Raw genomic sequence first — 26845 nt, 5'->3', positions numbered from 1 at the left:
TTTCCAACTGACTGATCGGCCTTCCATCGTCACAGATTCCATTTGGTTCCCCTTTAGCAACCACCGAAAATGGTGTTCCCTGTTCCGAGATCTGTGCCACTTCCTGGAACATTTTGGCATCAAAAATATGAAGGTATTAGTTCGATTTCAACTTTGTAAAAAGATTAACCATCCCTGCAAAAACATGCTAGATTCTGTAGCAGCAAAACTAATACCAAAACACAACAATTGCAGCAATATTTGCAGGATTTAAGGATCTTGCTGCTACAGAAACCAGCATATAAACTGGATTTTTTTTACGTACGTAGTTGACCTTCATGTACCTTATCATTCATATTGATTCAGACCTCTGACGGACAATCCAAAAGGCTTTTTAGCTGTCCCATTTCAAAAATCCACATCTGGAACTAAGAGAAATCTGAGAAACGGTGAGAATATTGACAATTTTTTTTTCAAAACAAGAAGCCTTGACATTTTTCTTTAATATTCCATCATGTGGATGATCCTTAACTCATTCACTGCTATTGCCACTGAAGCTGAGATGGCTGGCATAGAGTTCTCATGTTTTACTGTCATTTGCGGCACCAGGCGTCCAATCCAATTTGACTTTGGGGGTCGTTACATTGCTGCCAGCCCTCCCGGTTAAAATGCATCAGACATCTAGCGCCGCCAATTGCAGTCAACGACTTAAAATAAACTGGTGATTACTGACAAGCAGCCCGTCTTCTCATGGTAAGCAAATGATGCAACATAACGAATTTTTTTTTTGCAACGCCAATGCCCGAGTTTTAAAAAAAGAAACAGTATTTAAAAGAAGAAAAAAAAAACAAGACTATCAAAATGCCTTTAAATGTGCTATTAAACAGGAATCGTGTTAAATATCAAAACAACAGAAATGCTCTTATTTACAATCGCCTTGTAAATTGAAGAAAAAGGAAAAACACCTGCTGGCCCGGTTTGTCTGGGAAAGCCTGCAAACGATGGGAAAGTGACAAAGACTTACGTTTGTTCAAAAGCAAACACTGTACAGCTTGGAAAAAGTGGGGGTTCCCTTCCCCTTGCTTGCAATACAAAAGGGAACGGCGGGAAAAGGCATAGAAAACAAAGAAGCGGGATGGCCTCGCTTCAAAAGGTCCGGGTAAGATTTTCCAGTTTTAAACGCTTAAAGACATACGCTGCAAATGTACACTTCCTTCAGGCAGCAAATTGTTTAGGACTCGGCGTGCAAAACAACCAAACTACCGACGCTACTAACGAAGAAGAAGCGATAGGCGGCGCGGGGTGGGCGTCGACCACCCGCAGCTTCACAAATCAAATGCATAGCGATCGGCGCCTTGGCTCACGCCGGGCGAAAGGAACGAAGGAGGCGTTTGACAACTTTTCGGGCGTGCGGGTTGGAAAAGTTTAGCCGTTCTCGGCGCCGCTCCTCAAGAATCGAGCAGTCGGATGGCCTTTCGTTTGCGAGACGATGTCCAACGTCATGAAAAGAGCGGCGCTCAGACGCAGGTGCCCTGGTGTGTGGGAGCGAGGGCTTTTCGGTTCTTTGACGCCAGCGACTTCTCCTTAAAATCCGAGGCTTTCTGCTGAGAAACGTCGATCAGAGCGCTGGCCACGATCAAACCTGTCGACAGGCGGGGCAAAAAATACAAATGAACAATGTGCAAAATGGTCTTCCAATAAGAAAGGGAAGAAAAACTTGATTTTCAGAAGATTTTCAAATCCAAAACGGCAGTTTTTATTACCTGACTGTCCGGGCGGTGGTAAGTTCGCGGGTCCTGACGGCAACCGCATGAGGACGGTCAACACAGCCGCTTTGCCTCCAGAACACGGCTCCATGGCCACGGGTTTCGGGGCGCTCTGAACGTAACGTACAGCGAAAAATCATTGGTCACACATCAACAGACAGACTTTCAAGGATGTCTTGTAATGACAAAATGTACAACAGAAGGATGGCTTAGGAGGATCTAGGCAAGGAAGATGATCTTTAAAACCTCCAGACTACTGAGGACTGTGCGGTAACCTCAGTCTCAGTCTGCAGAAGGTCCCCACTTTGGGGACTTCCTGTGTGTGGCTCCAGTTTTTTACCTAGGTCTACAATGTCTTGTGTGTCTTGTGTCTGTCGTGCTACTGCAACCAAGAAATTTCCCGAATAGGGGATGAAATAAAGTTCCAACCAATAAAAAAAAAAGCTGTCAATGGATTTCAATGGCAGGGAATGAGTTCAATGTGTCATTAAAAATGTTATTTCAGTATTTATTTAAATATGTATGCATTTTATTTTGATCTCTATAGATTTACATTTCATATTTGTTGAATAGAATGAAATGCCTTTATTGTCATTTTACAAGTACAATGAGATTTAAAGCTTTGACATAAAGTAAACACGTTAATAATTTATATACAGTGGTACCTCGAGATACGATCTTAATTCGTTCCGGGACTGAGCTCGTATGTCGATTTACTCGTAACTCAAATGGACGTTTCCCATAGAAATGAACTAAAAACAAATTAATTCGTTCCAACCCTTTGAAAAAACACCCAAAACAGGATATTGGATTGGAAAAAACATTTTTATTTGTTCCAATTCGCCATCTATTAACAAAGTAACAAATAACTAGTGGTTTAATAGTACTAAAATGTGTTTAATTGTACTAAAATTGGACACAAATGTCTTCACAATAGGATAACGCACGACCACTTGCCAACGAGAAGTAGTACTATATACTCCTCTCGTATTAGCGATAGCTCCGCCATTCGCACTGAAAAAATGCAACTGTGCTCTGAGAGGATCATATGTGCTGCGGGAAATTTTCTGACATGACGTCGTACATTGTGATATTCTGATGGCGACATTAAAGTTGTAATATGGCGAAAATTAAGTTATATATTGTTATATGACAAAATCAAAATCGTAATATTACCAGAGAAAAAAATTATATTGATTTTGATATTGAAATATTTGTTTGTTAATTTGACTCCTGTTGATAAAACTTCGATGAGAATGACTTTCTACGGTTAATATAGTTGACAGAGTATTTAAAAAAAATTGTATTCAATGCAAAAAGTGTGCCTTAGCTCAAAAATGGTAGGGAACAAGTCAACATTGGCTTGGGCAGACATATTATTCCCTGACTTCTCCAGAAACCTCTCCGCGTTCATTGTGCCCATGACATGTTTTTCACGCGTGAGACGCCACCACTTTGTTGGCCATTAAGTTTAAGTGTAGGTCTTCTTACGACAGCCCCTGTCAAGCATGGCGGACGCGCCTGCGGTTCTAGGCCATCGTTACGTGACCAATTAAAAAAGCCTTTGTCTCCAAAGAACGGCGGCGAAGACCAGCTTTTGGACGTTTGAATTTCCGCTTATCCCAAATGTTCATTGGCCAATCAAAAGGGTTTGAGAAGCTCGTCTTTAACACCCAGTGCGGTTGATGGCAATCAACGTCTGGTCATTTCAACTGGCGAGGTTGGCAGTGATCAAATAATTGGATGTCCACCGAATGAATGCCATCAAAATTTCTTTATTCGAACTTTTTTTTTTACTCTTTGGCTGCCATTTAGTACGATTGACATTCCATTTGAAATGTTTTGAACGTCTACCAGTGATAATCTCATAAATCCACAGCAGAAGAATGATTGGACGCCACATTACTGTATGTATATCATCGTGGCATTAAAAGAGTTCATAACAACGATGCCTTCAGGCAAAATAGCTCTCATCTAACTGTCCAATATTCCGGAGTACTCTGTGATGAATAACTCCAAATAGATGGCAACACAAAAGGGATTCCAATTAAATATAAAATAAGTTTTCGTCATAGCATACAAATGATTGTTGCTGTGCCATGCGAGCAAGCCCGAACATTAGCGTGCGTCTGCTGAGGCGCAAGCGCCACATTCAAGGGCCATCAGGTTGTCGGTTGGCTTCACGAGCGCTCAGGTGATCCTCACTAATGAGTAGCTACATGCCAACATGAAAAAAAAAATGGCCGTAAATTGTCTTATGCTAATGACAAATAAGAATGGAGTGCACGTCGGTGCTTTCACGGATGACTACGTGAGAGTCTTTGCAGCTGTTCCGAAATGTTCTTGCCTCACAGAGATGAATGTTAACTGGTTATCTGCCATTGATGGCAATAGATGTTTGATCCATTTGAACTAGTCCCAGTTTAAAAAGGATTGATCTATCGCCTCTAGTGCCAGTTATTAAGTTAGTATAAATATTCTCTTATTTGTGTTGACTATTTTTCCTTTTTTACAATATAATTTTTTTTTAAAAAAAGGTGGTAAACTATATAGTTTATTATGTATCAAATGGTTATTTGTTTCGAATTGTTTTAAATAAAAAAAGCCAAACAATAAATGTTTTATTCATTTTTTCAGGTCAAAACTACTATTAGTAAAATATATACATTTATTTTTTGATGTTTGATATTTTTATAATTCTATAAAATCATTATTTGATTTTTTAAATTTTTTTTATTTAATTTTATTTTTTAATTATCCAATCCCTGTCCAAATGGATGAGATATCTATTGCCTTCAATGGTAGCCAGAAAAGCAAGTGGTCAGTTAAATAAATGTGTTATGCATTCAATGACATGGACAAGTGTACCAAACAGTTAAGTGAAACCAGATGCTGAGTAATTAGGCTTACAACAACAACAAAAAATGAGGTTTATGTTTATATGCTTAACCTTCAGCTGCTGGCAAACAATGCCATTAAATAATTCAATTGCTTGTTTCACTTGAGTCAGCGTTGTTTTGCCGTTTTTCCAAACCAGCGCATTAGTAAAGGTGATAAAGTAGTAAGTATAGATCACTTCATAATTAAACTGCTAAAATTAAGGCGTGCGAGAGATTTAATTTGAGGTCATTCTGGCTAGAAAATGTAGATAACACTTGTTTCTTTAAAAAACTGTTTTTGACAGCCCCATAATGGAGTCGGAGTTTTGCCAAGTGGTGTTTGTTCTCTTTTCAATGGCTCCGTAGGGGCTTGTATTTGTGCAATCAGAAAATGAATTTGTATTACTAAACTGAATCTGAAATGCTGAAATTGAGTTTGAAATACTTCACTTGAATAGTTTAAAAATAAAACTGTATTTGAAATTTCCAAAAGGAATCACGAAAAATTCCATTAATTTTCCTCATTGTGTATTTATACATAAAATACATACATGTATATATGTGTGTATATATATATAAAAAAATATATATATATATATGCATATATATACATATATGCATGTATATGTATATATATATATACATATATGCATGTATATGTATATATATACATATATGCATGTATATGTATATGTATATATATACACATATATGCATGTATATGTATATATACATATATGCATGTATATGTATATATATACATATATGCATGTATATGTATATGTATATATATACACATATATGCATGTATATGTATATATACATATATGCATGTATATGTATATATACATATATGCATGTATATGTATATATACATATATGCATGTATATGTATATATACATATATGCATGTATATGTATATATATGCATGTAAATGTATACATGTATAAATGTATATATATATGCATGTATATATATATATATATATGTATATATATATATATGTATATATATATATATATATATATATATATATATATATATATATATATATATATAGACATACACATACATATATACGCATACATATATATATACACACACATACAGCATAAGGATGATTGGACAGCACATGATTGGCAGTCCATCATTGTCAATGACACTGACAGAGTTGGTTTCACACTCACAGAAACCTCTGTCATTCTTCCTCCTCTTTGTTTCTCTCCACCGGCCTTCACGACGCCATAACGGCTCGCTCAGCGCTCCGCTAATGGCCTATGTAGTGGCTGGACGCCCGTCGCCACAGTGATTTTATTTCTCTGCATGGCAGCTGACATGTAGGCGGTATTGACTGGGGAAACACTGGTGCTTCTCCCATGTCAATTGAAGCACGGAGAACCCTTTTATTGCTCAACCCAACGCTTTTATCCTCGCTGACTTTGAGTCTTCTGCCGCTGCCGTCAAAACATTTCTTTTCTGCTTTCTATTACTGATGGGAAGCATTTAAATGATTGTAAGAAAGGTCACGTTTTTCTTTAGACTTCTGCTTGCCCTTCGAAATATGCTAATATAACCTTCACATAAGCATTCTCTCCTTAGGACTATTTTAAAAATGAGGATGTATTCATATGTTATGAAGCCCATGGATAGTTCATAATTCATCATTCATAGGTAATTGACATTACAAATTTGTGCATAATCTAGTGAGATTTATTAAAATGTTTTATGGATATTAATCATTAAATCTTATTATGACTACATCATTTAGGGGTAGGTGTGATACTGGTGTGTGGACATAGCGAGCACTTCTGATGTTGCTCAGAGTGGGAAGATTTTGAGGGAACATTGTATTTTTTTATCAATACGGTGGTACCTCGACATACGAGCAATTTGAGACACGAGTAAAATTTCGGGCAAATATTTATCTTGAGATACGAGACAAATTTTGACATACGAGCATACAGCAGACACGAGAGGCTGCTCATAATGTTTTCAGTGGGTTTTTTTCACCGTTAGTCTGCGAATGGCGGAGAGATCCCTAATACGATAGTATATACTACTTCTTGTTGGCAAGTTGTCGTGCGTTATCCTATTATGAGGACATTTGTGTGCATCATTTTGGGAATATTTTAAAGGGACGACAAAAGCAAACAACCCTCGATAGGTTGCATCTGAAAGTCAGGGTGGAGGCGGGGCAAATAGAGCCAACCCGGGAGAAGAAAGGTATTTAAAACAAAATTAGAATCAAGTTTAGTGCAAGGTTAGATTAAACTTATTTTTGAGTGTGTCTGCATCGTATTCCAAGTTCATTTAAATTAGTTTTTTATGTTACGAGCGCATTGCCGTGCAAAAGGTCCCCCCCTGTCCCGCTCTCTTTCTCTCCCCTCCGTGAAATCCGTCTAATTTTCAGTACTATTAAACACATTTTAGTACTATTAAACCACTAGTTATTTGTTACTTTGTTAATAGATGGCGAATTAGAACAAATACAAATATTTTTCCAATCCAATATCCTGTTTTTGGTGTTTTTTCAGAGGGTTGGAATGAATTTTGTTTTTAGTTCATTTCTATGGGAAAGGTTCGTTAGAGTTACGAGTAAATCGACATACGAGCTCAGTCCCGGAACGAATTAAGCTCGTATCTCGAGGTACCGCTGTACTATATTCATGTACTTATGTATATTTGGTAAATGTAAATTCAGGCAGAGGGATTAAATTCTTCCACATTTGTTTAAATCGACAACTCACATCGGAAAGTGGTTGCAGCGTCTCCGCGGGTAGTCCTTCTCTGGCGTCGATAACGACAGCAGCTGACGCAAAAGGACGACTGGCCATTTGTTGACGCTCCCTCATCAGTTGCTGGAAAAAAAGTAATGCATATACACAATATTAGAAATTAAAATCCATGCAAGAGCCATCAAATCCAGAAACATGCAACATGTCAAGTCTGACTGATTTAATGTGATTTTTATGTACCCTTTTGTGTTTCTGTTTCTATTTCTTAATTGTCTCTTGCTCATTCATGTGATGTAGCACTTCGAATCACATTGTTTAATTGTGCAATACAAATAAATTGTGCCTTGCCTTGTTGAAAAGAAAAACATTTTCTTTACCACTGACCATGTGTAACTGTGTAACAACAATGCCTGCACGCCTCACATGATGTTCAATGGCAAAATGGGGTAGCTATTAGTGGCAAGGACACTGCTGATTGATTATTGGATTTGTGAGAAGCTCAGGTTTGCTTGATGAGGCAGTCGAGACAATTTGGCCAGATAAACAGCTGTTAGTGATCGATAAAATCAATTTTAAAAAGAGCTTACATTCAAGTACATACCCGTCTAACAAAGTAACAGAACACCAATTTGCTTGTTGAGAGAATAGGATAATGAGGTCATTTGGTTTTTAGGTCAATACAAGCATACTACGTAAAAATGTGCATCCCACCAGTATTTGAGAAACAAAAATTGGTATAGGACCTTGCTCTGGTCACTATCCTCTATTGCAGATTCAAACAGGGAGTGACAGAAAAAAAATTTTTAAAATAAAAGGCGCCGGCTTTCACCTGCCAGAAAGAGAAATGATTATCTGATTGGATAGTGAATATACCGTATTTTCACGACTATAAGGCGCACCACATTATAAGGCGCACCCTCAATGAATGACACATTTGATTTTTTTCTCCATATATAAAGCACACTGGATTATAAGGCGCCCTGTCTATTTTGGAGAAAATTTAAGACTTTTAAGTGTGCATTATAGTCGTGAAAATACGGTACATTGATATCTCTCCCTGTTTTTTTCTCATCTAATTTTCTGAATTGCTTTATCCTCATTAGGGTCGCGGGAGGTGCTGGAGCCTATCCCAGCTGAGTACGGGCCAGAGGCAGGCGACACCCTGAATCTGTGGCCAGCCAATCGCAGGGCACAAGGAGACGGACAACCATGCACACTCACACCAATACCTAGGGGCAACTTAGAGTGTCCAATCAGCCTACCATGCATGTCTTTGGAATGTGAGAGGAAACCGGAGTACCTAGTACTTAGTTTTTATTTTATATAAAAAAAGAGCTCTTCTTTGGAGGTTGTCTGAAAATGCATCCTTGATTATTGATTATGGAAATTGTTCTACTTGGAATGCACTTGTTTTAATTCTAGCTGCTGGATGGTGTAAAGTGGCTTTGTATTTACGCTGATGTTACTTTTGGAGCACATTAATCTACCCTTAGGTGGGAACACAGCTTAATCAGCACTTTCAGCAAAATTAGGATTCTTAGGAAATGGCAACGACTTGACTTTATTTTCAACTTAAGCAATATTCACCGTGTTATCCTTAATAATCGACCACAAACAATTACCAAATGAACTCAATTCACTGCCACACTAAGTACATCTATACTAGTATTTACAGACTGAAAAAAGTTAGTACAATGTATCTTATAAGCACCCATAAACTCAATGGCTGCCATTTCAATTCACAGTGGTAGGATGATTGGATGCCACATGATTGGACAAACATCATCATCAATGGCACAGGAAGAGTTAACAGCGCTAGAAGTCCAATTCATTCCCATCAATGGTATTAAAAGAGTTAATCGACAAATATTTTGATAATTGATTAATCATTGTTTGACCGGTAATTTCCACATAACTGAGCCCCATTAGGGAGATTCATTTTCCATACCGCTTATCCCTATAAGTGTTGCGGGGGCCTAACCCAGTCAATTATGAGCACCAGGCAGGGAACACCCTGAATTGGTCGCCAGCCAATCACAGGGTACGAGGAGACAAACAATCATTCACGCACACACTCATACTTTGGGGCAATTTAGAGTATTCAACCAGCCTACCATGCATGTTTTTGGGATGTGGGAGGAAACCAGCGTACCCAAGAAACCCCGATTACTGCCTGTACAGTGGTACCTCGACATACGAGTGCCCCGACATACGAGCAATTTGAGATACGAGTAAAATTTTGAGCAGATATTTATCTTGAGATACCAGACAAATTTTGATATACGAGCAGACAGCGGACACGAGATGCTGCTCATAAGAACATAATGGGCACTGTCTTTCTGGTCGCAACTCCCTCGTGTAATGTCTCTACGAGCACTGGGCGGAGCGTTGCATTTTTTCAGTGTTTTTCCCCGTTAGTCAGTGCGAATGGCGTATACACTACTTCTCGTTGGCAAGTGGTCGTGCGTTATCCTATTGTGAGGACATTTGTGAGCATTATTTTCGGAATATTTTGAAGAGAATACAAAAGCAAACAACCCTCGATAGGTTGCGTCTGAAAGTCAGGGTGGAGGCGGGGCAAATAGAGCCAACCCGGGAGAAGAAAGGTATAAATATTTAAAACAAAATTAGAATTAAGTTTAGTGTAAGGTTAGATTAAATTTATTTTTGAGTGTGTCTGCATCGCATTTGTTTATGTTATGTTACGGGTGCGTTGGCGTGCAGAAAGTCTCCCCCCTCACTCTCTGTACCTCTCTCCCCTCCGCGAAATTCGTCAAATTTTAATAATATTAAACACATTTTAGTACACACATCATAATTTAATTTTTAAAAAAAAATGTCCATTTTGTGATAGATTATTATTTTCCCCATATCACACAGCACATTTTTCAGTGTTTTTTTTTTTCGTTAGTCAGTGCGAATGGCGGAGCGATCACTAATACGAGAGGACTATATACTATATACACATTTGTGTCCAATTTTAGTACAATTAAACACATTTTAGTACTATTTAACCACTAGTTATTTATAACTTTTTTAATAGATGGCAAATTAGAACAAATAAAAATGTTTTTCTGTTTTTTTCAGAGGGTTGGAGCGAATTAATTTGTTTTTAGTTCATTTCTATGGGAAACGTTCGTTTGAGTTACGAGAAAAATCGACATACGAGCTCAGTCCCGGAACACATTAACCTTATCTCGAGGTACCACTGTATATCAAAATAATGGTTTACAGTAGGGCTACCAAAGTCAGAACGCGAATTGTCAAGACACACACAGCCCTGTTCTAGGGAACGGCATGACATTTCATCCCACAAAAAGTGTCAAAATTAAGCGAGGAGCTGTCCCAGCTCAACCTAAATAGCCACATTATAGCATTGTTTCGAGGGTAGCACCTGCGGGAGCGTGTCATGACGCAGAGGAAAAGAAGCACAAAGTGACCCGCTAAGGTGCCCGAAAGTCTCCGAGGCGAGATGACACCTTTTATAGCTCCTCATGAAAGGGCCGATAATTCGCTCGCTCATTGCCAAATGAATAAAGCAGCATATTAATGTTGCGCTTATCGGCCCACTGAAAGGCTCCAGCTTGTGTTCTTGACAAAATCACTTGTTAATTGCTTTTACTGACTTGGCGCCAGCCTTTTGTGGTCTGTTAAAGTTATTCTATCTTAAGGTGTGGGTTATTTTGACGATTGCATTCTCGGCACATATTTCGGTATAACCGAAGCTCCCCCTGGCTGGCGCTTTGTGGCTTTAAATGAAGTCTGCGACGTGATAAATAAGGTTGTGGCTATCTGACATTTAGGATGAATGTAGTTGGATTTGAAGAGTCGATGTTGGAAATTACAACAACAACAACAAAACATTGGTGCACCTACATCTTGCTTTATCTTTTCCTGAAGGGCAAATTTCCTCATTGTTGACCTTGGGGCAAAGCTAGCCAGCTTAAATTTATAGATGTGCTGTCTCTATAAGATGTTTAATAGTGGAGATGCGCAACAATGTGCCGGCTTAAAGTTTTAATGCAATGTGCGAGGAAAATCAATCTCAATTTCAGTTTGCTGATGTCTTTGTTTCACCTCTAACCTTGTTTTTATTTTCATTTTAGAAATAGATGGAGCTTTGTATGCAAAGACCAAAATGTTTTAAAGGTCTTGCACAATCAGAACCACACTTTGACTTCACTTTTTAATGGGCAACGTAGCTCAAAATAGCTCATTTAAGTTATTTTCCTTGTGTTTACATTTCGGCTGCCATTGAAAGACATTCAATGCCTTCTGACTGAGAGGGGAAAAGTCTTTCTTTTTGGTGGAAAAATTGATATTTTTCATCAACAGAAAAATGTTACGTTAATCCGTTGGCTGCTATTGATGGCAAAAACCAATTGTAGGGTAAGGTTTTGGCAGATTTAAATTCACAGCAAATGAATGGAAAAAAATTAACATGATTAAATGTCTATCATCATCAATGGGAAAGATTGACTTTTTAAACATTTTACCTGTTGGTCAGTCATAACAATCAACTTTTGTTTACTTTTTTGGTGATTTATAAGTGAAAAATAAGAGCATAAATATTTTTTGGGTTAATTTAAAAAAAACACGTCAATTTTCTTAATAAAAAAACTTTTTTTCTGGGACATTTTAAGTCCTTGATATGAATTCTGAAGGTTAGCGACAAACTAATAACCCGAACGCCAATGAGTCCAAAAAAACAAGAATGAAGCGAGCAGCATTTTAATGAAGGCACACCATCTGCACGCATTGATTACTTGACTGCATTTAATTTTTTAGACTGGCATGATTCTTTTCATGATAGCAATTATTCTTGTTTATATTCATAAATCAATTAGCACTGGTTAGCAATGTCAGACAAAACAAACGCTGTTCCAACGACCAAATCCCGGTTTTTGTTTTTTTGCACTTACCTCGCGACGGCGTGAAGCCCAGCATGTTTGCTTGATCTTCCACACAACCGCTGCCACCAGTAGAAGTGAAAGAAAACAACTAAAACGAGAGCAAACAATTAACAAATATTAACACCTGAAGACTGACACCTCAAAGTCTCAATGAATTGGACGTCTATAGTGTCAATGCCCACCAGTGAGTTGCTGTAACAAATAATTAACTTTTGCAATTGCTTCATTATTTAAAAGGGATACATTAATTATTATATCTATTTATTTATTACCATCATCTACTGTCAAAGGCAAACGACTGCACAAAATCTTTACAATAAACAAAAGAAAAATATTCAGTAATTCATTTTCAATACCACACATCCTCATTCAATACATATATATATAAATATATATATATACACATATATAAATATATATACACACATATACACACATATATACACATATATACACACATATATATATATACATATATATACACACATATATACACACATATATACACACACATATACACACACATATATACACACACATATATACACACACATATATACACACACATATATACACACACATATATACACACACATATATACACACACATACACACATATACACATATACACACACCCACATATATACACACATATACACACATATACACACACCCACATATATATGTATATATACACACACACACATACACACACACATATACACACACATATATATACACACATACATATATACACACACACATATATATACATACATATATATTTATATATACATATATATTTATATATATATACATATATACACACACATATATATATATATATATGTGTATATATATGTATGTATATATATATATATATATACCCACATATATATATGTGTGTGTGTGTATATATGTGTTTGTGTGTATGTGTGTATGTGTGTATATATATATATATATATATATATATATATATATATATATATATATATATGAATATATGTATATATGTATGTGTATATATACACATACATACATATACACACATATAGGTCTATAAATCACTCAGCTATATTAATTTCCACATTGGCATGAATCATGAGCTTGTTCAAGAACAAAGCAAATCACACCACTGCCTGGAAGACATCCTGTAATTCGATGAACTGGCGCTGCTTTTAAACCTGGTGAACCCATCAGTGTGTGTGTGATATTTAAACCCGAGCGGGCCATCGGTTTAGATGTACAGCATCACCGCATGAAACGTGATGATCCCGTCAAGGACGAGAAGCGACGGGGGACTTAAGAGTGAAGGTGAAATCCGCCGTGAGCGGCGGGAAACATTCAAATGGCGGGGAATACTTTTGTTTGGCTGCCTCAATGATATTAAAGTGTGGTGGGTGACAGAAAAATGAATAACTATAAGGTTGGGAATCGATGGGGAAATAATGACATTGATCATTGATTTCCATTAAGGCTGCCACAATGAATCGACTGATCGATCAACAAAATTAACTGTAATAACTGTTTTGAAAGTTGATTCATTGTTTAGTGACATTGTTGAGTTTTTTGACATTGTCCAAACTCCATTTCATTTTCTTATAAGCCTCTTAAGTCTTTGGCTACCATGGGTTGCGGTAATTCATTTTGATTAGGACATTCATTCATTCGCCCCCTCCAAGTCAAAATAAATTGGACTTCCGGCGCCGTCACTGGCATAAAGTCTTCCCTGTTTAAACGAATTAGATATTTATTATTGTCGATGGAAGCCACTGAGTTAATAATATATTTGTTGTTTAATTGTAATCATTTTGTACTTGAATAAATGGTAAATGTGATTTATTTTGGCAAAACATTTGATAACCATTTGATTGTATAAATTGTTAAAAAAAGGGTGTATTTTTTTACATTTACTATTTAAAAAAACAAATCCTATTGTAAATTTAAAAGGGGATAAAAACAAATACTCTTATTATCAAAAACCCACTAACATTTTTCAGTGAGGAAAAACATTATTCTATTTCAATTTATTGTTCCAAATTCAAAACTAAAAAATATATATTATATAAAGTATATATAATCTGATTTATGTCATCTTCAATTAGACTGATTCCTTTTGGTTTTTGCTTTGGAAACCAATTATACCCCCAAATGGAGCTTTTAGTTTTACATAGTTTTTGCTCCAATCCACAATTGTAAAAGTCAAACCCTGAGTTATATAATGTGATTTATTTATATGAACTAATGGCTTTATGCATAGCATAATTGGGGACTGACCAGGACGGTAAAAATAACAATTTGTGGCATCTCTCCGCAGCTCTACTATGCATTTTTTTGTTGGTGCACTAAAAGCCATGACACTCAACTCTTTTTGGTTTGTCTCATCTATAATAATTTCCCTTGATTTATTAAAATTGTGTTGAACAAATGGAATAGTCCCCACCTACCGCCCGTGACCACCTAACCTCATATTTGCAATCTAGCAAAGCCCCAGGCGATTTAGTCATTTTTATTCCGATTTAGGCCGCGGTCATTCTTGCGTTGAGAAAAAATGTGGTTTATTAACTCATTGGCTGCCATTGATAGCAGCAGATAAAATTAAGAAGAAATCATTCCCAAGCATGAATACAGTCCAAAGTTGTGAATTGACATTAATGGGAAACACAATCTGGGGGCCTAAGAGGCTCGTTATGTGAAGGTGCAAACACTATTGGGTCAGTGGCGCTTTTCTCACTTTGTGTGGGAAACCCTTAGGGTGTTTCTCATTTTGTCGTCATCAAGCAGATACAATTTCCTTCTGAAATTCCCACCAACATTGGTAAATGAATCAAACTGGTACTTCAAACTAAAAGGCTCACTTAAATTGACCTCAATCACACTATATCAATCCCAAGTAAAGATGGTATTTTGTGTCTAATGTTTTATTCAAATATGACAGCGGTAAATCAATTTAGATTGGGTGGGACTAAATGTTTAATGGCTATTTTTTTTCCAAAGGTGATGTACCTCCTGTTGCTCTGCTCATCTAAAAAGGCCACCCAGACGTATTATCGTTAGCCACGAAGAGGATTCCTGTGTTGAGCAAAACGTAATTTTGGCTTTTAGCCGAGAGGTCTCAAACCGATTCCGCTAAGGGCCGCAGTCGGTGCTGGTCTTTGGTCCAACCAATCCAGTCCCGACAGTTTAACCAATGAGGTGTATTCTAAAACAAGTAGGACCTCAATGCAATCAACTGATCACACTTCCAAAAGGTGTTCTCCTGTTTGTTTTGAATGAAAAACTGCACCCACTGGGGCCCTTGTGGACCAGTTTGAGACCCCTGTTTACCACAAAATGTGGCATTCGGAGTAGGATTGTAAACTGAAAACATTTTTTTTACCTAGGTCTACAATGTCTTCTGTGTCTGTATTGCTACTGCAACCAAGGATATTTCCTAAATACGGGATGAAATAAAGTTCTAATCTAATAATTTATTAATGAACGTGTGGAATGGAAATAATGTCAAGCACCACCAGATCCTCCAGCCTCGAGGCTCTAATTTTTCATTGTAAATAATATTAAACCAATGAAAATATTTAGATATTTTTCCAGTTCATGTGCAATCTTTTTTTTACCTAAACATTTTACTTCTTAGCTAGTTAATTTACATCTTCTGGTGACATTTTAGGTAAAAATATCCATCTCAATTGGTATTTGATTAAATATTAACTCACTGGCTGTCACCGATTGACATGTAATCCATTTGAATTCGGAGGTCTGCTACCCTCCCATTTCAAATCGTTTGGATGTCTTCTATGGAAAAACGTATATCAATTTAGAGCAGAAGGTAGAATGGACTATCATCTATCATCGTCAAAGGCACTGAAACAGCTATTTCACTGGCTGCTATTACTAGTTTGATTGTTGTAAATGGTAATAAGCCAAAGTATAAATAGTACGGTCATTATAAGTAACTTTGGTTCCTGTTGTTGGTAAAGGAAACCAATAGATTCATTATTATTACTGTTCTATTGTAGGGACTAAATATGAGTTGTGCTGGAAGTATTCTCTAGAAGACTCCCTAAATCCAGCTGTAATTGAATCCGATGGACGCAGGCGATAAGTGCACAAACTGTTTGGTAGGACAGGCCAGTGATAGGCAGGCGCCTCAGGCAACCATTCACAAGCACGATAGCTACACACATAATATGCTAGGCGAAGAAATGAACACCTAAAACCCAAACAAAACCGCGTGAGGTCAGCGTCTTCTTTCCCATCTGGAAAAGGAGTTTATGCAGACGGACGCCCTGTCAAATCACCATTCAGTTTGTTGATGTTTTTGTAGACAATAACTTTACGGTCCTACTTTGTCATTCGAGAAACCGATCATATTGAATCTTGTTAGCTATGGAGCAAGCGCCAGTGACTGACCGACGGACGGATGGACCAATTCAATTTTGTAATAATGTCATATTTAGCATTTTAGCAAAACAACAAAAAGGCATTATGGCATGGTACACGGTCGATTGGTCGCCGGTCTTTTGGTCGCCGGTCTTTTGGTCTCCTGGAAGGTAAGTGATAATTACCATTTAAATCGTTGCTCAAATTCCCTAAATACAAACTGCGAATTACTATTTAGTCATACTTAATGCCCTATTAATTATTAGGCTAAAGAAAAGCTCAAAATTTCCCGGACTTTTATTGTTTTTTGTTGGAGAACTTGTTAAGACCCTGACTGACGTAGCTTCTTAAAGGGACAACGCATGTACGTACATACAAACTCTTATACACTCACACGTTGGCTCAGTGAAACTGCTCATGGCCATTGTTGGCTTTTATTGATGCGTAGACCGTGTTGTTTTACCTTGTTTTGTCGCCGGTCTTTTGGTCGTCGGTCTTTTGGTCGCCGGTCTTTTGGTCGCCGGTCTTTTGGTCGCCTGTCTTTTGGTCGCCTGTTGTCGCGGTCGGGGCGACCAAAAGACCACGACCAAAAGACCGGCGACCAAAAGACCGGCGACCAAAAGACCGGCGAACAAAAGACCGGCGAACAATCGACCGCACACGTTATGGCACATGGGTCGGTGAATCTGCGGTACTTGTGCATTGTGCAGGTGGATTAATGAATTGAATTCATTTAAAATTTACAAACATTTTAACATTTTTGGCGCGTCATACGTATACTGAACAGCATAGAGAGAAGTTGTTCCCTTTTCTTACCTAGGTCAATGTCTTGTGTGTCTTGTGTCTGTCTTGCTAATGCCACCAAGAAATTCACCGAATACGGGATGAAATAAAGTTCCAATCTAATCTAAATTTTCCTCATAGTTGAGGAATCAAATCTCTTCCCGCGTAGCGATTTTTTATTTATTTATTTGCATCAGGGGTGATGATTTACTCGGAGTTATTCTGCTTATCGGTTCCAAGTTAGCCATTTGAGCGCATAGGCATATCCGTCAGTCTGTTAATGTGCTAAGACCCACTCATGCTTGATTTAATTTGCTTTCTACCTGACAATCTGTGATTTATGACTGTTTGACATCAATAAAGACCTAATTGAATGATTACTATGATGGGTTCAAATTGACTGCCGAGTGAGGCGCAATTAGTTGTAGAAAAATCAATGAGATGGAATAAGCAACTAAAGACGTGTGTGGTTTTCTCGACAGATAAGTGTCCGGCGTTAGTAGCAGACTCGGACTCACCTAAAAAAGGTCACGAAGAATTGCACGAGGTCCATGATGCTGTTGTGTTGGGAAAATGCAATCTGGTTGGTAGAAAAGAAAAGAAGGAAAAATAGATTAGGTAATCTGGTCATTACTATTGCAAAAATAAAAATGTAAGCAATAGGATAAATATGAATAGAGTATGAATAAAATAATTTTTACAAATCTGACATTTTGTCAAGAAATAAATCTTTGATTTAGATATCAAGGGACTATTTTGTTAAAAGGGTAAAAATATTCTTCAGTCTGAAAAAATATGATGGTTTAATATCTACAAAACAGTACAGTAATTTAGGATTAAACAGTTTTTGGTCAACAATTTAAAACATCTGACTTGACCTGGGCGATATGACAAAAAATGTTATCACGCTTAAAGAAAAATATCAGTCAATATTGATAATTATCACAAAAACTATCACTTTTTTTTTCTTTCAAATTTTAAACTTCAAACCTCTGTGAATAAGTAAATAAATTTCTTTGCTTGTTATTCAATTATGAAAGTAAATGTTACCTTACTTTATAAGAAAAGAGAATATAAAATATGATTTTAAAAAGTATTTTTGTTGTTCTGTTGTGCAATATAGAGAAGACAACCCCCTCCTTATAATAAAAAAAATGGCAGAAATTCTGACAGGTCTCTTTATTTTTATAAATTTGCCTCAAACCCAAAGTTACTGTGCAATATGAAATAAATAATCAACTGAAGACATCACCATTAGCGAGGAGATTTACAGCCTGACAATAAGAAACTAAATTTATTTTGTTATTTTTGTTAACATTTTGTCGGACAAAAAAATAAATTCAAATTTTTGGTTAATTAAAATCTCCGTCAAATAAAATCAAAGTATAATGGAAAAAAAACTCCTATTATATGTAGAATTGCAGGACAAAATGTGTTATAAGTCTACCATTAACAGCGTTAAAACATCCGTTTCATTCCAGAATTGTTCATTCGCTGCCAACCCTCCGTGAATTACTTCAGTTTTGGCACATCTACTGTTGCTTTCTCTAGATGCTAGTAACTCCTCTGAAAGCTGAAAGTCTCTCTTTTCCATTTATTGTGAATTAATTTAGGATGTTTGGGCCTATGAAAAGCTTTAAATTGGATTTTCTTTTTTCTTTTTGCAGCTGCCAGGCCCCAAAAAAATTCTCACCGCAGTGTTAATAGCTCACGCCTGACCATAAATAAGCTAGTGCTTGCCAGCAAATTTAATAGAAAACACCTCTCTACTGTAGATGAGCTGATCCTAAACATACGAACTCACGATGCTTCACCAATCTAGCGGCAGATATGAAAATCAATACAACACAAGCCAAAATGATTTGCAACTAGTCAGTCGATGTTGGTCCTAATGGAAAAATACAGATCAACAGCACTTAAGACATGAAAACGAGTGAATCGCAGAGATCAAATCAATGATTTGCATCATACGCTCGAAGAAAAATCTGCTTTTCTGATTGAGCAATGTGACTTTGGTAAAAAAAAAACGCCCCCTAAAATCAAAGATGGAATTATTTTAAGATGTGTAAGGATACTGAAGTGCCAAAAAATAAGTCTAAATTCAAATAAATTTAAAAAAAACTTAATGAATAAATACTTATGTCAATGTGTATATAAAAATGTATATAGATATTGAAATAAATAATTTAAATTGTAGACATACAGTGGTACCTCAACATACGAGTACCCCAACATATGAGCAATTTGAGATACGAGTAAAATTTTGGGCAAATATTTATCTTGAGATACCGAGACAAATTTTGATTTATGAGCATACAGCGGACGCAAGAGGCTGCTCATAAGAACATCATGGGCACTGTCTCTCTGGTCGCAACTCCTTCGTGTAATGTCTCTACGAGCACTGGGTGGAGCGTTGCATTTCTTCAGTGTTTTTTTCCCGTTAGTCAGTGCAAATGGCGTATATACTACTTCTCGTTGGCAAGTTGTCGTGCGTTATCCTATTGTGAGGACATTTGTGTGCATCATTTTGGGAATATTTTGAAGGAAATACAAAACCAAACAACCCTCGATAGGTTGCATCTTAAAGTCAGGGTGGAGGCGGGGCAAATAGAGGCAATGGGAGAAGAAAGGTATCAAAATGTCAAAGAAAATTAGAATTAAATTTAGAGTTAAGATAGATTAAACTTATTTTTGAGTGTGTCTGGATCGTAATCTAAGTTCATTTAAATTTGTTTATGTTATGTTACGAGCGCGTTGCCGTGCAAAAAGTCCCCCCCTCCCCATTCTTTCTCTGTCCGTCTCTCTCTCCCCTCTGCGAAATCCGTCTAATGTTAGTACTATTAAACACATTTTAGTACTATTAAACCACTAGTTATTTGTTGCTTTGTTAATAGATGGCGAATTAGAATAAATAAAAATGTTTTTCCAATGCAAAATCCCATTTTTGGTCTTTTTTCAAAGGGTTGGAACAAATTAATTTGTTTTTAGTTCATTTCTATGGGAAACGTTCATTTGAGTTACGAGGTCAGTCCTGGAACGAATTAAGCTCGTATCTCGAGGTAACACTGTAAATACACATACATGCATGCATATATATGAAAAAAAAACCTGAAATGAATATAAAAGTGTGTATTTTATGCAATGTGTATTTATTTGATTTTGGAACTCCCAGTCCTTCATCTGTCTCAATCTATTCCCGGCACAAGATTGGATTAAACAAAGTGTGTTCCAAATGCAAGCGATGCATAAATTGGTTATCCTGGACAAATTGGATTGCTCCAAGGTCACCCGAAAAAAAAGCGCTTTACCTGAATCTTGATGGGCCACGAGAAGTTACTGACGTAGACGTAAAAAGTGATGTTGGGGTTGCTCCTGAAGGTGAACTTTTCACAGGAAAAGCTGTCTCGGAATTCCTTAATGTTGCTCTTGGACACGATGGCCACTTCCTCGCCGGAGATGGTGCCCGCTGTTGGCACAAAAAGTACCCCATTGTTAATATGATGATATCTGAATATTGTCACACATAAGTCGCATCCCCAGTCAAACTATGAAAAAGAATCAACAAAACCCCCATGGCATCAATGGCTTCCACTTATCCGCACAAGTTACCCAGTTCAGTTTAACATGTCAAAAACAATTAAGCACTCACTTAACTTTAACGACCAACCAGGAGGAGCGATAAATGTCGTCGGCAACGCTGATGCGTCTAATTTTTCAATTTTAACGGCTATAGCTACACCTACATAAAATGAAATTAAGCGTGGTTTACATGTCATGTATAACATTTGCGGTCTATGGTGAGGGAGATGAGGTGTTGATGCCGGTTACAATTAGCACACTGAGCTGCAAGGTTCTCACAAAATATTTACTTAATATAAACTTTAAAAGATTTTATAAAACAGCGTCAATATATTTCAATATAGTGTTGACAAATTAACAAATTAATTGACAACAATTTGACAGTTGATGAATCCTGAGACTGTGTTTTCTCAAGTGTTCATATGCTGACTGACCTTAGTGTAAGGTCTATGTTAAGAGAGCAGATTGTGAGAGTAACTTTGGTTCTTGAATGTCAACTAATGAGTCAATAGTAAATATTCTCTTATCCATTGTTTTATTTTTATTTTGTAGTTTTTATTTTTACATTTGGTTATTTAAAACTAAATTTTTAAAAAAAGTTATTCTCAGACTACAATTCGTACCAGTCAAACAATGTACAGTGATGAGGAAAAAAGTATATATAAGTCGCATCTTAGGGAGTGCAATTTTTTATTTGACCAAAAACAAAGAATGAACATAGAGTAATACCTCAACGTACGAGCAATTTGAGATATGAGTTGAATTTCGAGCAAATATTTATCTTGAGATACGAGACAAATTTTGATATATGGGCATACAGCGGATGCGAGAGGCTGCTCATAAGAACATCATGGGCACTGTCTTTCTGGTCGCAACTCCCTCGTGTAATGTCTCTACGAGCACTGGGCGGAGCATTGCATTTTTTTTCAGTGTTACAGAATTGTTTGAGGCTCTCTGTCAAAAAAGGTTCCCGACCCCTGCTTTAAAGGAAAGATAGTTATATGGAAAACTAAGAAAAAAATAGTCCAGAGAAATCGGAATATAATAGTAATAAAATTATTTTATTTTTTTATATTTATTTGAAAACAATATTGTTTTTCCATTTACAAATTTGAAGTACTTGTTTTTTTTCATTGTATTTTAATTGTTTACTGATTATCTCTGTAATGAATCAAAATGAGGACGTAAATTGAGTCATCGCATAAATACCAAGATCATCTGTGGTAATCCTGAATGAGTTGAATGTACGATATACAAAGCAGGTGGCTGCTGTTGAGACAGTCAAGGACACTGCGGCCATTCACTGCACGCGCATTTATCTGCTGCCCTTCCCTTGTCCTCCTCCACCCGAGCCCTCCAACGCAACACCTGACATTTTCCCCCGCCGCTAAAAACACCACAACCGGCGATGCCGCTCTTCAGCCGCCTTAACCTTTTTCCCGAAGCCGTTGTTGATGTTTGAAGCCTACGCTTCCAATATAGCGTCCGCGAAGTCACGGCTGAGCCTCGCGACGAGAGCCTTAAGCGCCTTTGGGCGGTGGTGCCGACGGTGGCGGCTCTGCGAAGATTTCAATTAAGATAAACGCGCTCACGTCGCGGCACTCAAGCTGTCATTTTATTTTATTTTGTTTCCTGGCGGTGGGTTAGAATGTCAATGACTCAGGGCCATTGACGCCAACGTGAATATGAAATGAGGGTGAATGTTACTATGTATGGAAAGTGGCCCATTTGCAAAGAGCTCTCATTGGCAAATGGATTTGTTTGTCACATTGATAGACATGCTATTAGCACGTTACTCTTGCTACGTTTGCTATAAAAAAAATGGCAACACCTGCAGCTGTGGATGCACTTCTGAATATATGTAATAATATTAATTCATTCATTTTCTGAACCATTTACCTGATGAGGGTGGAGGGGGTGCTGGAGGCTATCCCAACTATCGTATTTTCTTGCATATATGCCATATTTGTTGTTAAAAAAAATGATGACCGAATCAGTCATACACATACACTTTTTTTTTTTAATTTATTTTTATTTTTTCCAAGATAGCGCCGTCACGCGGCAGCCAGTGGCAGTAGCTCTGTCCGCTCTTATTTGATTTTCGTGTTTTATAGCCTTTCTATCTTTTTTTAATTACATTTTAATATTTCTTAATACATTCCTTTTTACTTTACTTTGTACTTTATACTTTTTACTTGAATGTTTTTACAACTTTCTTTGTTCTGTTAGCTTGGCTTCTTTCTGCTACTTCTTTTTTGGAACCATTCAGCCATGCCTATGCTGTCATACACATGGGACTAGCTGTTGCAATACGGAGCAGAAGGAGCAACACCTCAATGCCGCTGGAAATTCGGAGCTGGACAAAAGTGAGAAGAAGCGACGCTTCAGACCAACCATTCTATCATGGGATAAGATGGAAGAGCTGTCGGCGCTTACCAGGCCGGAAACGGAGTTGAGGGGTTCTACTCTGCTACTGTTGATTCTTCCGCTCCAGACTACTGAGGGACTTTGCGGAAAAGCTTGGAAGAGTGACTCTGCATATTCTCTACCTCGGTCACAGTCTGCAGAAGTTTCCCATCTTGTGGAAGACTTCCTGTGTGTGGTTCCAGCTTTATCCAACTCTACAACGTCTTTTTCTTGAGTCTGTATCCGTTTTTGCTACCGCAACCAAGATGGCGCCGCTCAATTGGCAGCCGGTTGCCGTAGCTTTGTCCGCTCTTGCTCATTTTGTGTTTTTGCTGCTTTTCTGTCTTAATGATTTGATTTGGTGATTCTTAATGATCCCATATACTTTGCTTTGTACTTTGTGATTTTGCTTTAATGTTCTGCGGCCTTTATGACTGTATTGTCTAACTTGTAACTATGTGTAACCATGCCTTTCCTGTATCTGTATTCTCAGCCTTTTTTGTAAAATTCTATGATTTTAAGGCGATTTTAAGGGTGCGGCTTATACGCAGAGGCGGCTAATATGCGATAAAATACAGTAACTACGGACATCAGGGTGGGGGACACCCTGAATCGGTGACCAGCCAATCGCAGTGCTACAGGAGAGAGGCAACCATTCACGCTCAACCTCATGCTTAGGTGGCATTTTAGAGAGTTCAATCCGCCCACCTTGCATGTTTTTGGGAGGTGCAAGGAAACCGGAGAACCCAGAGAAAACCAGAGCCTGGGGAGAACATGCAAACTCCACACAGTGAGGACTGACCTGGCATCGAACCCACGACCCCCGAACTGTGCGGCCGACGTGCTAACCCCTCGCTCGCTAACTCCACAAAAAAAACTAAAGAAACGGAGGGGCTATAACCCTCAACTGCAGCCAATGAGTGAAACAACATACCTGTGGATCCCACAGACCAGGTGATGTTGAGGTTGAAGTTGTTGGAGGCGTTAATAGACATGTCCAAGTTCTTGTTGGCCTTTGGATGACAAACAAAGATGGGATGGCAAATAAAACAGAAGGCTTCCAACTGTGCACAGTTTAGCGGATGAAAATGCGTCATTGGTCAGAAATACACTAAGCGGTATTCAAGGAAAACAAGTCATTGAGTCATTAGATGGGGTGATAATTGACTTATGAGTACTTCACTGGTGTCACCCAGGCTGAAAGGCGCAGAGTGGAACGCAATTAGCGGTGAGTCACCTCTTGAAAATAGTGAAAGAAACGGAAAGTTTTGCACAAGTTTTGCTTTTTTTCGTTACCTGTTCAGGTGATGCCATGAAGTTGATGGCCGTGTAGTGATTATCATCTTCCTGGATGAGACTGAAGGTGAACTGGTAGTCGATCAGCAGGTTGTCTATGGGAGAAATTGAGGAACGTGCTATTAAAATCAATGTATGAATGTATTCACTGCCATTGACACTGATTGTGTCAAGACTATTTTAATTGAGTATGCACTGATTGATCATGTTTCATTGACAGCGAAAGAATCATTGCCAACCCATACCAGTCAAAATGGATCAGTTATCTATTGCTGTCATATAAAAACGATAAAGGCATATAAACATAAAGAAGGGTGGTGATGTGCTTACTTAGTTTCAGCATTGTAGGTTCTAATTTTAACTTAGTGGTCAATTTAAAAACTGTTCATTTTTAGAGCAACTCTGGTTCCGCTACCACCGACAATGAGTTAATTGGACATTGTCAATATCAATTTATTTTTAACACAAACATTTCAAAAACAGACTGAAAGGCATAGATATATTTAAATGAGAATTAATATAAAATAGTAAATGTTTAATTAGCTGATATTTTGGGGTGGTAAAGTTAAACAAATCACTACGTTATTGAAACTGTCAAACGTTCCAGCTGAAATTCATATCTATTTTTTTCTGTAGAGGTTCAACGATTATCTATACACTGACAATTAATTGATGCTGAAATCTACAGTTATTTATCGGTCGTTATTTATTATTTAGAGATTTTGTTAACTCATTCACGGCCACTGACGACAACAGATGAATTTGACGTCTCCTGATTAAAATACATTGATGTCAAGCACAATGAATGGTGTCCCCCCATATTAAATTAAGTCTATTCTTGTCAATGGCAAACAATCAGTTTAAATAGTCAGAATTGCGATTTGCCAACGCCTCCCATTCCAAATGGATTGGACATCAATCCTGATTAATGGCAGCCAACCAGTGCATAACCATTTACTAAATATTGCCACTTTTGCTACTTTCATTAGAAAAAAATAAGATAAATATGAATTCATTCAATTACATTCAACATAAAACGAGACAATGTCTGCTCCAGAATGCAGTATGGTCCCTGCCATTTTCATAAAAAGCCTTTCCAGTGTTTGATGGATGTAAAAGAGAGCTGAAGAAGAGCAAGTGTCACTGATGTGGAGAGGTTAAAACAAGCTCAGAGCATGAACTTGCCCTCTTGGCGTCACGCGATGGCATTTCGAAAGAGGACAAAAGCTTGGCCGGAGCGGTGTCGTCTGACATGGGGGGAATAAATAAACATATATGATGGGGCATGAAGGGCATAACCGCATTAACACAAAAGGCAACAGCAGTGACTGCATACTAGAGCAACAATGTCATGTCACGCTGAGCTTTTAGACCCTAAATTAAGGTTTTCCACTCGATTTAACTTAAAAATTGTAAATGGGGGCCACTTCGTGGTGTCGAGGTTCACTTGTCTGATTTCGGTGCGGACAGGCATGGGCTCGATTCCCGCTGGTGGCGGTATGATTGGGAGTGCGGATTGTGGTTTGTCTCTCTGTGTTCCCTATGACAGACTGGCGACCAGTCTAGGTTGTAGTCTGCCTTTCGCCCGACGACAGCTGGGTTAGGCTCCAGCAACCATTTCGAGGATGGAACGAATGAATGAATATTGTATATGGCACAGGTGTCAAAGTGGCGGCCCGGGGGCCAAATCTGGCCCACCGCATCATTTTGTGCGGCCCGAGAAAGTAAATCATGAGTGCCGACTTTCTGTTTTAGGATCAAATTCAAATGGTTATAGATGTACATTACATTTCCTGATTTTCCCCTTTTTAAAATCAATCATTGCAATATTTTCAATCCAATTGTATTTCTTTTGTTTTTAGTTCAAAGCGCATTTTGTAAGATCTAAAAATAAATAGATATTTTCCGTTTTCGACTTTAATATTGAACATAATTAAAAAATATATTTTGTTTCCATTTGAAATGAAAAACATGATTAAAATAAATTTTCCATTACTAAGAAAAAAAAGCTCAAATAAACATTGCTTTAGATCTATAAAAACGGACTATTTAGGGTTTTTGATCCAGTTCTTTTAATCCAATTTAAAAAAAAATCTAAATATTAGATCTAAAATGGTCCGGCCCACA

At 37.5% G+C, this 26845-nt stretch overlaps 1 protein-coding gene across 1 annotated transcript in view; it reads right to left on the bottom strand.

The window, feature by feature from the left end:
* Window positions 1–462: 462 nt before the first annotated feature.
* The window catches only part of atrnl1b (attractin-like 1b), a 57925-nt gene continuing 31542 nt past the window's right edge, over window positions 463–26845 (bottom strand). The window contains exons 21-28 of the mRNA XM_077625985.1: window positions 24719–24813; window positions 24357–24435; window positions 20746–20903; window positions 17956–18017; window positions 12283–12361; window positions 7373–7483; window positions 1743–1857; window positions 463–1621 (exon numbers count right to left, since the gene is read on the bottom strand). Of these exons, the coding sequence (XP_077482111.1) occupies window positions 1497–1621; window positions 1743–1857; window positions 7373–7483; window positions 12283–12361; window positions 17956–18017; window positions 20746–20903; window positions 24357–24435; window positions 24719–24813 (824 nt within the window). The 3' untranslated portion in view covers window positions 463–1496. The remainder of the gene's footprint in view (window positions 1622–1742; window positions 1858–7372; window positions 7484–12282; window positions 12362–17955; window positions 18018–20745; window positions 20904–24356; window positions 24436–24718; window positions 24814–26845) is intronic.

The sequence above is a fragment of the Stigmatopora argus genome, chromosome 18 (assembly GCF_051989625.1).
Source record: "Stigmatopora argus isolate UIUO_Sarg chromosome 18, RoL_Sarg_1.0, whole genome shotgun sequence".
Lineage (NCBI taxonomy): Eukaryota > Metazoa > Chordata > Actinopteri > Syngnathiformes > Syngnathidae > Stigmatopora > Stigmatopora argus.
Note: the sequence above shows the minus strand (reverse complement) of the source record. Positions and strands in the feature narration are given on the sequence as shown.